This window comes from Ornithodoros turicata, chromosome 1 (genome assembly GCF_037126465.1).
Source record: "Ornithodoros turicata isolate Travis chromosome 1, ASM3712646v1, whole genome shotgun sequence".
NCBI classification, from domain to species: domain Eukaryota; kingdom Metazoa; phylum Arthropoda; class Arachnida; order Ixodida; family Argasidae; genus Ornithodoros; species Ornithodoros turicata.
Window position 1 is genome coordinate 233934631 of NC_088201.1, and position 12934 is coordinate 233947564.

General features: G+C 45.2%; 1 protein-coding gene across 1 annotated transcript; it reads right to left on the reverse strand.

Annotated features, from left to right (window-relative positions):
* Window positions 1-504: 504 nt before the first annotated feature.
* LOC135396272 (glucose dehydrogenase [FAD, quinone]-like) lies at window positions 505-12209 on the reverse strand. The gene is made up of 4 exons (XM_064627293.1): window positions 12026-12209; window positions 4399-4530; window positions 767-891; window positions 505-594 (listed from the first exon to the last, which is right to left on the reverse strand). The coding sequence occupies exons 1-4, from the start codon at window positions 12159-12161 to the stop codon at window positions 505-507; spliced, it is 483 nt and encodes a 160-aa protein (XP_064483363.1). The 5' UTR covers window positions 12162-12209.
* Window positions 12210-12934: the final 725 nt, after the last annotated feature.

Here is a 12934-nt window from a genome sequence, read left to right on the forward strand (position 1 = left end):
TAGAAGTGTTCCTGACCTGAATTCATGAATAATGTGTCCGCTGTCACCCGGAGATTAATAAACATAGATTAAAAACCCCAGAGGAAATCCGAGACCAGTTGAGCGCGAATGTGCTGACATCTCCTCTTTCCAAGATTGACACAGCGGAAGGCATGGTCCAAAGCAAAATTAAACTATTTAGTATTGCATAATAAACAGAGTGTGAATACGCTAACATCTGTGCTTTGTGAGATTGATACAGCAGAAGGCATGGCCGAAAGCAAAATTACACAATATATTGCATTATAAACACAATACCAACTCGGAAATACTATTCCATTTGCTCGATAGTACTCACTTAAAGGAATTTCGGATTTATGAATCCCTCGATTTATGAACGATTTTTCGGGGAACCGAGGGTGTTCATAAATCGAGGGTTGACTGTATTCGCCGGTATGTAACGCGCTCTTTCTCTTGGAAAGGAAGAAGCCGAACCCATTTGTCTGCACGTGTGGCATATGTTTATCAGTGCCTAAACTTCGCCGTAGGACCACTTTCGCAGACCTGTTTTGGTCTTATTGGGCCATCGTCAGCAATACGCAGGTAGGCATACATCTGAGTAAGTTGCCGCAGAAGGTCACGTGGAACTTGATGTCCCCCACCCCGTTTGGGTGGTTCGGCTTCTATATTTTTAGTACCATTACAAGAAGCGGGACAACCATTTGCTGGTAGTACAACAGTGCGATGAACGATGCGTGACAAACGTATATTCAGTGTTACTTCTTACCTTTGTCGCTAGGCTATGCAAAGTAATATGAAGATTGGGCCGTGTTTGCACGATCTTTCGGATGAAGGCCTTGCTGGCACTGACACGACGGCCTTTGAAAATATCCGTCTGAAATCTTGTGCACCCTGAAAAAGAGTAGCGAAAATACATGTTGAGACAACCAGGTATATGGGCCTGGCGGTGCATTTCGTTTCATCATACAAACTGAACGGCTCTGCCTTAATTTCGGTGGCACCTGGCTCATTTCCAAGCAGCGAACAAGCCAGGAGAGCCGAACAGCAGGTCCCAAGGGGTTGCGTCCAACCCTTCTCTGTAACGTCTGTTGAAGGAGCATGACACAGAACGACAAACATACATGTCAGATGTAGAAATCAGGGTTAGATGTCCATATATCCTAAGGGACTGTACATTCGTTCTGTTACCAGGAGGGAAAGGCACAAAAATGGTATTATACCCGAAACAGACCGGGTAACGGTAACAGAAACAGAAAATTAAGCATATCGCATACTCAGAATACACTCTAAGAAAAAAGGAGTACTTTTACTCCTTTTGGGGAGTAATTGCATTGCCACCAAAAATAGTCCCTTTCGGGAGTAAATGTACGGGAGTAAATGAATGTCACAGAGTGAAGACCGCATTTCACGCGCTGTTGTAAGAGTCCCAGGTACATAATTGGTGTGCATGCGTGAAGATACTTTGAAGCAAACCGTCAAACGTGATATATCGAGTGATATAAAATCTTGCGCCATACTAGGGCACAATTTGCGAAGAAAGATGCGCTAACTGTTTCTTACTCTCTGTGGCTGGAAAATTGCTACGTTGTGTGAGTTACACAGCCTTATCTCGTTCAAATTGACCAAGGGCACATATTTACGTAGACTTTTGCATTGAGGAGACCATTCGCGAAGTTTAGTGACAATTTGCAGTCCTGGGGAGTAAACGTGGGGACTAAATGTTGGATTAGGGCACTAAAATGGGGAGTAATTGCAGACTAGGGGACTAGAAGCTGTAATTACTCCCCGTTTTACTCCTTTTTTTTCTTAGAGTGTACCTGGAACACATTCAGCGAAACAAAATTTTAAAAAAAGACCCGAATTTGACAATCCTTTACAGTATGATTAGGTTAATTTATTAAATACACCTGAATGAAACAAACTAGAGCACACAACTAAATCGAACCTTATATAGTAAACCGAAAAAGCATAGTTTTCATGCCCTTATGATGGCTTGCATTTTGCAAGCCTGAGGAACATTCGTGAAGTCCATCTTCGTATACGAGATATTTAAGAGAAAATAGTTACTATATCTTTTAGAGTGGCCACGTGCGCCCGACTGCAGCCACGCCATTGAAGATTGCAGGTGCTGAGCAAGCGATCCTCCATATCCGTCAACCAGCTCCCGTGGCTCAGTGGTTAGCGTGCTGGCCATGTCACGTCGAGACTGGGAGGTACCCGGGTTCGAATCCCGTTGCCGGCTGTGCTGTCTGGGGTTTTTCCTGGGTTTTCCTCAGACGCTTTCAGACATATGTCGGCGCAGTTCCCTTAGAAGTCGGCCCAGGACGCACATTCCCCCAGGGCGTGAGTCGTGACGTTGCCCACATACATGAGGCCGACAACGGCAAGCCCTATCACCACCACCACCAGATCCGTCAGCGTACTATTCGTGTCGGCGGTGTGGAAATAATCATTCACGGCACTTTCTGTCCGCAAGGGCTGTGCAAGATGGGTTGTCCGACACCTCGGTGACCGGAAGAGAGCGCGTATGGCAGAATCTGGGCAGCTGCTGGACCGCGTTTTTATCAGAGGGGGAGTGTTTCTTGAAATCAATCACCACATATGACGCGACCTGGATGTTTCATTTCACACATAAAGTTAAAAAGAAGCATCCTGAAATAGCGACATATAACTCTTCCCCACCGCTAAAATAAGATGCAGCCGCCTGCTGGGAACTCCACAGGCACTGTCTTCTTGGGGCATGCAGCTTGTCATCCATGCGGACACGTTTGAGCTAGGGGTCACGAATAACGCCCAGTAGTACAGCTTGGGACAAAAGTTTACGGAACACGGCACTGGCACATTTCTTCATCGGAGCGGCCCCCTGTTAGATATTAGGAAGAGATCGAACAAGGAACGGGTGACCGGATATTCTGTTAATCTTTCAGTATGTTTGTTTGCTCCTTTTGGGTGCTAGGGTGTCGTTCCAACAGCGAAATGCGACACCCCCGTGTTCCGTAAACTTTTGTCCCAAGCTGTACGCCACGTTGAAAAGGGGTGCCGAGCGAAACGCGATTTGCAATAAATAGGCCTGGGATGCTGTCCGGAACGGTCATGGTTCTTCATGACATTGCCCCGGCCCCACACGGCGAATCTGACGGTAGGAACCCTCGTGGAAATGCACTTGGAGGTTTTGTCCATGGCCCTTACAGGACAGATTTGGCCTCGAGGTGAAACACCGGGCATGTTCGTGTGGATCTTGCATGATGTACTAGCACTGCGAACAGGGACGGAGAGGAGAGACAACAGGACAGGTGCTAGACTTCCGGCGAAATAATTTATTGGCAACCTAGTACTGTCTTTTAAATAACACACTACAATGCTAATACGTCATCCACATGCACGTCCTCCACAGACCATAGAAGCAACATTCTCCATGTCCCACATTTTCAGGAATTTCACTCAAGCACCTGTCCTGTCGTCTCGTCTCTCTGTCCCTGTTCCCAGTACTAGTTCCCCCGGCGATTACTGGTTCTTAGAAGAAAAGACGTTCCATACCAGTGAAGCCCTCCAGAGATATGTATTCCAGTGGCCACAACAACAGGCCCACTTCTTCACGAAAATAACTGCCGCAGCAATGCAGCGGTGTCTATACCAGGTCGCCTGGCTCAGAGGTTACCATGCCGGCCCATGTCACATCGAGACTGGGAGGTACCCGGGTTCGGACCCCGGGGCCGAGTGTGCTCTCGGCTGCTGGAGTTTTTCTTGGGTCTTCCTCAGACGGCTTTCAGGTATATGCCGCCACAGTTCGCTTAGCTGCCGGCACAGGACCCGTATACCCCAAAGGCGTTTTTCGGAGCCCCTTTAGCGTCACCAGATGTGCACGGTGAGCACTTCGGAAGAGTGGCATGTTTAGGTGATTCCCGAGTTTTTTCATTGGATGTAGGGTAAAAATAAAAGTCTCGGTTAGCTTAAACTACCCTTGTATATGAACATGGTTTTCAAGAATGCTACTGACACCTGCAACTTACAGCTCACCAGAAACCTTATAACTACTATTCTTCCATTGCCTATATACCATTTACTTATACACTCCAGTGTTGTGCTTCATTTCACCTTTACATCCTCGGTCAATTTTAGTTCGACTCACTCGCCTTGATTTCATAACTTTATCGAAATAGTTCGGTAAATGTCTTATTACCGTAAATCATTTTCTTTTCATTTCTCTTTCAAGTATTCCGGGTGTGCCATAGCCGCTTCTGTTTCCGTTGACGTTATCTTCTATATTTCCTGTATACTCTTTCCCTTTCTGTTACCTCTCTATGAAATATAACCCCAATCCATGGCTGCCATACAGAGCAACACCTACCTATACGGCCTACTCTATACGTCAGACAGGTGTCGAGTTAGGCTTCTTACCTGTGTGATTCTGGCCGTTATAGTCATTCTCTGGGTACCCAAGCTCTGCACAGCTCTTCAAAAGTGCGTCCGTAATCTTGGACTCCGCAGTGGAATTCGTAACTGGAATCTCTCCGCAGACGTCGTGGTACTCTGTACGTGGGTATCATAAATGTCATTATTTATTCGGGAAGGAAGAGCCTCAGGTTATTGTCGTAAAGGAATCATTTCTGAAAGAAAGTCAGAAAGTCACTTCTATTCATACGGCGTCAACAACTGAGTTTACATCAGACTTGTGCCCGTTACCAAAACAATGGAACTAAATACCGTTACCCGTTACTTCAGAAAAAAAGATAACTAAATACGTTACTCGTTACCAACATACAAAAGTAACGAGTTCTCGTTACTCACAGGTAACGGGTTACTTTTACGTTACCGCCGCTTATTTGAAGGAGCAAACAAATATGCCGTCACTTGCCTTCAACTCTTTATTAATGAGGAATTACACTTCAGAAGAAGCTGATACCCGAATTCGTGTTCAGTGTGTCTCGGCCCATTACCATGAGTCTATATCAGTTTGCCTGGACCTTCTCCCTTCTTTCCGAAGCGGGGGTGATCGGAGATTATGAAAACACACACACACAAAAAACACCGGTTTTCGTGCCACCGATCACCACCGGTTCCCAAAACACACGAGCGGGCTGCGTCATAATTTAGGGCGCTCAGAAGCTTAGCAAAGACAAGACAATGCTAGAAGTCGAATCGCGCGGTGACGGTCGGAGATTACGGAAACAAGAGAAAAGACAACAACACATCCAGCGAGGGACTGCAATAATACGTGGTCGTGGGTCACGTAGGTCAAGTCTGCACGCATTTCGCCATACGGTGTGCCGAAATGTGCTCCCCCGCGCTGAAGAAAAGGAACGAGTAAAGTCAGTAACCAGTTACCAATTTTTGTAACTGATTCCGTTACTATTACCCTTTTTTAAAAAGTAACTGAGTCGTTACTTTGTTACCAGGAAAAGTAACCGTTACCCAGTAACGGGTTACTTGTAACGAGTTAGGCGCAACTCTGGTTTACATGCAGGAATATGCGAATTCAAGACCCCAGTCGACTGATTGTTGAGGTCGACTAGCGATGGTTTATATGACTGTCGAATATGGCGTCCTAAACCTGTGAGGTATTCAGTCGGATGATCCTCCAGTGAAACGGGAAGATATTTTTTTAATTGTAACCTTGCAATACGTTGAAATACGTTGTGATACCTCGGTAAATAAGGCGGTAAGCTGAGATCAAAGAAAGAAATGGGAATGGCGGCGTGTTTGTGTGTGGGGGGGGGGGCAGATATCGACGTCCCGCAAGGATATTGTGCCGGTTGTCCGAGGACGCTTTCTTCGACTGTTTTTATAAATTCGTTCGCTCAGTGACAGTACACCACACCTCGAAAATGTTGTGTAATGAATATCCCGTTGGGCAGCTTGACAAACTAAACACGGCTGCGTGCCATATCAGACACATTTTTTTTCATACGCAGGTCTCGTGAATGGAATTGTCTGCCGCGTAACGTTGCTAATATCCGGTCTACCTTCAAGGACACACTCGAAGACTTACTTCAGCACCCTAACCACTAACATCAGGCAGTGAAAGAGTCCTTTGTAGTTGTAACTACATTTTCGTGTATTGCCAATTTTTTGTGTTACATTTGTATCTACAGCGCTTTATCCTTTGTTATACGCCTATTTGTTTGCCCCTCGCCTCTGCAATGGCTCACGGCCCCGAGGATACTGTAAATAAATAAATAATAAATAAAATATCACGTCGCTGCCCTTTCAGGGTAGAAAATTATCTAGATACGTAAATAAAATTTTTCGACGTCTTGGCTTCACAGGGTACAAAGCACACTGATCCTTTGCATTTTTTTTTGTTGTTGTCTCGTGATGACCATGATGATGATGATGATGATGATGATGATGATGATGATGATGATAATGATAATGATAATAATAATAATAATAATAATAATAATAATAATAATAATAATAATAATAATAATAATAATAATAATAATAATAATAATAATAATAATAATAATGTCTTTGTTAAGGAGCCCAATAACAACCAAAGCCTTCGTATTGGGGTACGGAGTTGGAAATGGTTACGACTTACATATCCCCTGGGTCGCCCAGCAAACATAATCACTAAGGATTTTTTTTTTCTGCCAGAAACGTTCCCCCACAATATTGGTACATTGTTATTTCGTTTCACTCGAGGGTTATTTATTTCTTGTATTGAAATTCGAAATTTCCCAAATCAGCCTAACGTTTCATCTGCGGACATGGGTTCCTCGGTGTCATTTTACTCTGTGTTGCACCTGTAACGCACTGTAACGCAACTAAAATTGCAGAAATAAATTTGTCGAAAATTCACCTCTTTGTTTCTCAGTTCTACTTAGGGCGCAAAAGTGTGACTAAAACGTTACACTGTCTCGCCACATGCGGTGGATAGGGTCAGAGTCCCAACCCACAGAACAAGCACGCGCGGTGAGTGCAGGAATAAGAGCTATCTTATGAAACATGAGGTCACCCGAGGTTTGGAGAGGCAGTCGCAGTCTAGCGCGCAAGACATGCACGCAGAAGCCTCTTAAGCGCGGACCCCATAAGACGCGACAAGCGACGCGCTGCAGAATTTGCTGTCGCTGTCGCGTCTGGTCATGGCGCGACTTCCCGGTCCATTTGAGCAGCGACATTTCGTCGCCGAGAAATTATGTTTTTGGAGAATCAATACTTATTTTATTCGAGCTAAGTTGTAAATTGCCATAAATATACCAAAAAGAGCATTTCATGCGCCAGAACGAGGAGAACTTGTAATGAAGGTGCTATGTAATATTCGCCGTAACGCAGTGGCGCTGCGGTTGAGGTACCCAACGCCCCGGCCACTTCTTCGTCTGCTACTTTCGTTGATTACCCTCTCCACCCTTGCCCTTGTCCACGCGCTCAGTTCTTGTTTTACGCCGCCAAGTCTAACTGGTTTTGTCAAACAACAGGCAACGAACACAGCGACATGCTACAGATATCTGATGGGAGTAGCTATACATAAATATCAAGCCGCGACAAAGCTTTTCTTGACGTTCGCGTGGCGGCGGTGACGTCGATTTTGTCGCTTCTGGCGTGTATCTGCCGCGTGTCGCTTGTTATGAGACTCGGGCTTTAATAATAGCTACAACCCACGGGTCCAGTTTGTACCTCTCATGGAGGCCGTCTCACAGACAACAGTCGAGAACAGTTACAATTCGCGTGTACACACAGCACATCGGAACATATACGATGTTTATCTTTATCCGTCGCGAATATTATGTAAAACAGCCATGGAAGCTAATGAAATGCTTGTTTTGATGGCGGGATCCGCTGCCAGGCTACGGGTCCTAGAGTTTTACGTTAGTGGTTATGGTTCCCAGTTTTTTTTTTTTTTTTTCACGTCCTGTCCAAAAAATACAGTGAACCCTTGTTAATATAACCCCCGATAATGTGACATATGCGCGTTACAACCATATTCCCAGGGAGCAATGCAGTGAAGCCTCTGCAAATCCCCCCTTTAATATGACAACAACAACAACGACATCTTTATTTTGACTTTGGAAAGTGGGGAGGTTCATCGCCAGAGGCTACACTCTACCCCATTGCTGGTGGGGATGAGGGGAATAAAATAACGAGCCCCTTCACAATAACGATCGAAGTCCGATGGTGTCCAGAAATGTCAAAAGAGCTTTCAGCGCAGATCGTTGCTGGGCTGGATTGGGCCAGGGACCAAGCAATTTCGATATAGAGAAGGGGCGAGAGTCCAGTTGACTAAGGGACTCGGAGAGTGTGGTTCGGGAAGGTTGGTAGTGAGGGCAATGAAGAAGAATTTGCTCCAGATCCTCAGGAGCACCACAGTGGCAGCAGGTGGGAGGGTCAACTTGTCTCAAGTGGTAACGCCACTTAGCTGTAAAAGCCACATCGAGGCGCATTCGGTGGATTAATGCAGCATCTTGACGAGAGGTGTTTCGTGGCATGCGGAAACCACCTTCCGGCTCATTTTCTTCCATTGCTGACTCTTCATTATTTAAGAATGCTCTTTGTGATCATCTGAACGCCACATAGTGGTTTTTCTTGTCTAATTTTTCATTGTTTTGTGTTTTCTGTATGCATCCTCTTATATTTCAATTTATTGTTACATACGCGCCTCTCCTCTCTAATGCTAATAAGCCATTAGGGTATAATCAATCAATAAAATAAATAAATAAATTACCGTGTAGAAACTTTTGTCGACATTTAGGAAGGCTTTTGGCAATTTTTTTAGGTGACGGAATTTGTTTTCTTTTTATTCTTTAATATTTTTGTTGCAGGCGACTTAGAAAACTGCAAGGCGAGACCCACTCTCTTTGCAGAAATCTGAAGCCCTCTGTGGATAAGCGCAGACCCAACCAAAATTATGCACTGTATAACAACGGAGATACGTAGGTAAAGCTAAAAAGGTAAAAATCCGTTGAAGTATCCGTTGCCGAATTTCGCTCATCGGGATGAATAAGTAAGATGATCGACTTCAAGAATGACCGGCTCGAATTCTGCTATCTGGATTTTGCCAAAAAGCATCTACTTGATAAGTTAATTAATGAATCATCGGCTAGCAGTCGTCCAGTAAATGCATAGACTTTCTGGCAGAATGCCAGCGCAATTGCGTAACCTTCCTTTGAAGAAAGGCACCTGTGTACCTTTCATAGCTCTTTTTATATAAAAAGTCCGTATATGAAAAAAATATAAACGTCAGCATGCAGCTTTTGTGCCGCACATGATCATTTCGCTGGCGCACCTGCTCGACACAACAACATGGTTATGGGTGACATTCAATGTCGAATGAGTAATTTGCTTATTGCATTTTTTTTATGTCTGGGTAGTCGTAATGATCGTAAACGACTCAGCTGAAAGAAACAGAGAAAGATACAGGTGTTTTACTTAAGGGTTATCCCTAATTATTAGAAAAAAAAATGTAATTGAGATAAAATTGTGAAACCTTCTGCGTGGTACTTATGAAGGTTTTTGCAGCCAAAACAGGCGGTTTCGATCAGTGTACCTCATTATTTTGTCTCATTAGCTTAACTGAACTCAGAAAATTATCAAGGAAAGGTAACTTTTTTTTTGCGCTAATTCGAAATCCCATGGCCACAACGCCCCATTTCAGTCACAATTGCAGGATCTTCCACGATCTTTCCACAAAAATTTGACACTCAAAAACACGTAAAAATTGGCCGAAAACCCGTCGCTCATCAAGGCGCACTCGTTCAAGTTGTCCCGCTTAAAGTATGGGGAGGAGGAAAGGACAAGAGAGGGAACAGCACAGAACATCCGGTGTCGGTGATTATCGGTAACCGTAGAAACCTTACGGAGAGAGGCCAGAAGGAAAGGCGGGGAAGAGGATCGGAGGAGAGCAATGAACATGAACCGGGCTCTTCCCTCTCTCAATGTATGCGCCAGGGATTTCCCTACACCCCCCAGGGGGGTGTAGACCCTCCCTGCATTTTTGCAACCCCCCCTGCAATTTCTCAGGTGACCCCAACCAGCTCGGCCACCAGCACGTTCTAGCTGGTAGTGAGTCTCGCGCAGCGAATTGCATCCTGTACAGTCAAACTTGGGCTGTAGGACCGCAGCCATGGCTACGATCTTATCATGCATTTGTCCAAAGTCAATTGAAAGTGACTGTTCAATGCATATATTACGCGCATATACGAGCAAAAATGCGTGCGGGCACGCATACTCAGTGTGGTATTCTGCTTTTTTCGTCTAAGGTTTTTTACCGTTGGTTGCTAGGTATTCATTGAGGTTCGTGAGACAAGGCGCTAGTCTTTTTTGTTTGTCGGTTGTGTGATTACGCATCTTAATGTTGAAATGCCGTTCACAATGAATCTGTATTCTAATGTACTTTGTTCTCACGTAATAACATGTACAAATAAAACGGGAAAGCTGCACAGATATGTCACCATTGTGCCACGATTCGTTCCTTGTCTAAGAAAAATTCCGTAAGCGGAACCTTCACCAAGCATTAGCCCCCTCACCCCCACCCCCCACCCCCAGCAGTGAATTTCTGGGGAAATCACTAGTATGCGCTCGGCGGCAGCCATATTAAATCAGCCGGTGGAACGTCGCCTATTTTTAGCCCGTGCAAAAAGGCGCCCTTCCGAAAACTGTTGGTAACACTGGCTGCGTTCCAATACCTCGCGCCAGCGAAGCCGCCTGACTAGGCAGCTGAGTAGCAGCCCTTTGCTTGTCACTATTGGAACGGGCTTGCCTAGCCGAGGCGCCTGTGGCGCCATCTCGTTGCTCACGCAAGAAATGCGTACGGCGCAACCGTAGCAGGTACTAGCGTTTCCCGCGTTGTTGTCATTATTATCTCTTGGTTTAAAAAACATACAACTATGTGTAACTTACATTTAAAGCCAGCAGAAACAGCGGGCACGCTGGTACCGTCAACGCGCGTCTCCATCCCGGTTGTCAGATGACCAGGGGTATAACTTGACTGCATCGATGCGCACTAGGCGGTAGCCGACTGAATAGCGGACTTGGCGAGATTTGGAACGAGACTTAACATGGCGGCACTTCCGGTTAGACCGCTAGGCAGTCGACTAACCAGGGTATTGGAACGCAGCCACTTGCTCCTCTTTTTTCTGTCGGCTACGGATTAGGCCACTGTCGGCCCCTATCCAGGCTTGTAGCCAAGGCTGGTCGGGCTGGTCGAGGAAGCAGCAGAGACGGCGTCCTCATGTGGCGTCGGTTTCCTGTCCGTGTTACTTCGTGTCTGTTTCTTTTCTTTGTTTTTCTCAAATCTTAGGGTTTCATGGATTATGGCTGCGCGTCACTAGTCCGAAAATATTTTTGACGTTGTATTTGCTGTATGCATACCGGATTCTGTTTTCGCATGAGCCGCGGCAGTAGTAGCTGATTCAATATGGCGCTCCCCACGCTCGTACGTGTGCGTTAGGGAGGTTTTCCTTCTACCGTACTCCTTAAGATTTCCATGTCGGTAACTGATGGCTGCGAACGGACAAGCTTGCGAGGACAAAATGCTTGATTGGGCTGGTCCACACCATGACACTTTTTTTTTCTGTCTTTCTCCTGCTGTTCCCATGCGCAGTGGGAGAGTATTCGTGCCTTGCCGATAGCGCCCCCACAGATGAAATCCGAGAACGGGCTTGCAGAGATGGCAAGTTTTCGGGTGTCGAATTTTTGTGGACAGATCGAGAAAGATCCTGTAATTGAGACTGAAATGGGGTGTTGTGACAATGGGCTTTCTAATTTGCGAAAAAAAAGAACGTAATCTTTCCTTGGATTTTTTTTAAATTCGATTAAGCTAACTAAACAAATTGGTGACGTACACTGGTGGACACCACATGCTTGAGCGGCAAAAACCTGGACAAGTATGACGCAGAAGATTTCTAATTTTTATCTCTGATACATTTTTTTTAATAATTAGGGGCCACTCTTAAGTGGAACACTCCGTACCTGGTAATTAGTAGTTTTTCAGTTTTATATTTACTACTTCTGTATTCCGAACACGCAATGCAATTTTGATGTATAGTAATATACGAATTACGTTAGTCCTAATACCATTACTTACCTGTGTCCATGTACTTTGTAATCGTGAAGTTCTCAATTTTCTTGTAATATTCAAGCATGCTCTGATAGGACCAACCCGTGGCGCCGGACTTCTCCCAGGCGTCAAAGTCATACTTGTTTCCACGTACCCAGAGCATAGAGTTGATGACGCTTGACCCACCCAGCAATTTTCCCCTCAGCCAATATGTCCCCTGTATCGAAACAATGTGTCTGAAGATCAGCTCCCTTCTGCTTTACATACAATGTCACTCAAACATACGCCTACATGCGCCGCAACGCGCACAAAAGCTGTTGAAAGAGAAGCCTGCTCGCTTACGTTGCCATTTTGGCGCGCTATGGACCGAGAGTGGGGGGGGGGGGGGGGTATGTTTATTAAGAAAAAGAAAGGGAAGGTCAGCCAGACGAAGGTCGGCTTGCTACTCCAAACAAACAAAAAAGGCAAAAGAAGGGGAAGGGGAAGGAAAGAAAAGGGGACGAAAAGAAAAATAAGAAAAGAAAAGGGAAGAAAAGAAGAATAAGAAAAGGGAAGAAAAAGAAAAGAAGAAAAGAAAAGAAAAGGAAAGGAGAAGAAGAAATGAAAAGAATTTCGAAGATTCGAAAAGAAAACCGAGAGGCTATTAAAGCAGGTCCCCCAAACTCACCTCGGAAAAGCGTGCAACGAAGAAGGCCGCCACTAGATACCCCACTGTTGCCGTTCCGGATCACTCCAGCGCGCTAAGTTTAGCGGCAAAATGTTTTTGTTCTTTCTGCGAATGAATCTAGTCTTTATATGTCCAAATAAAACGCGTATAACAACTTTCTCTGTCGTGTTTCACTTTTTGGTCCCGTTTTTAAACGTGTTGAGCGATCGGAAGGATCTAGTGCACGGCTGCGTGCATCACATAGCGTACCTGTCGTACCAGGCGCCGCA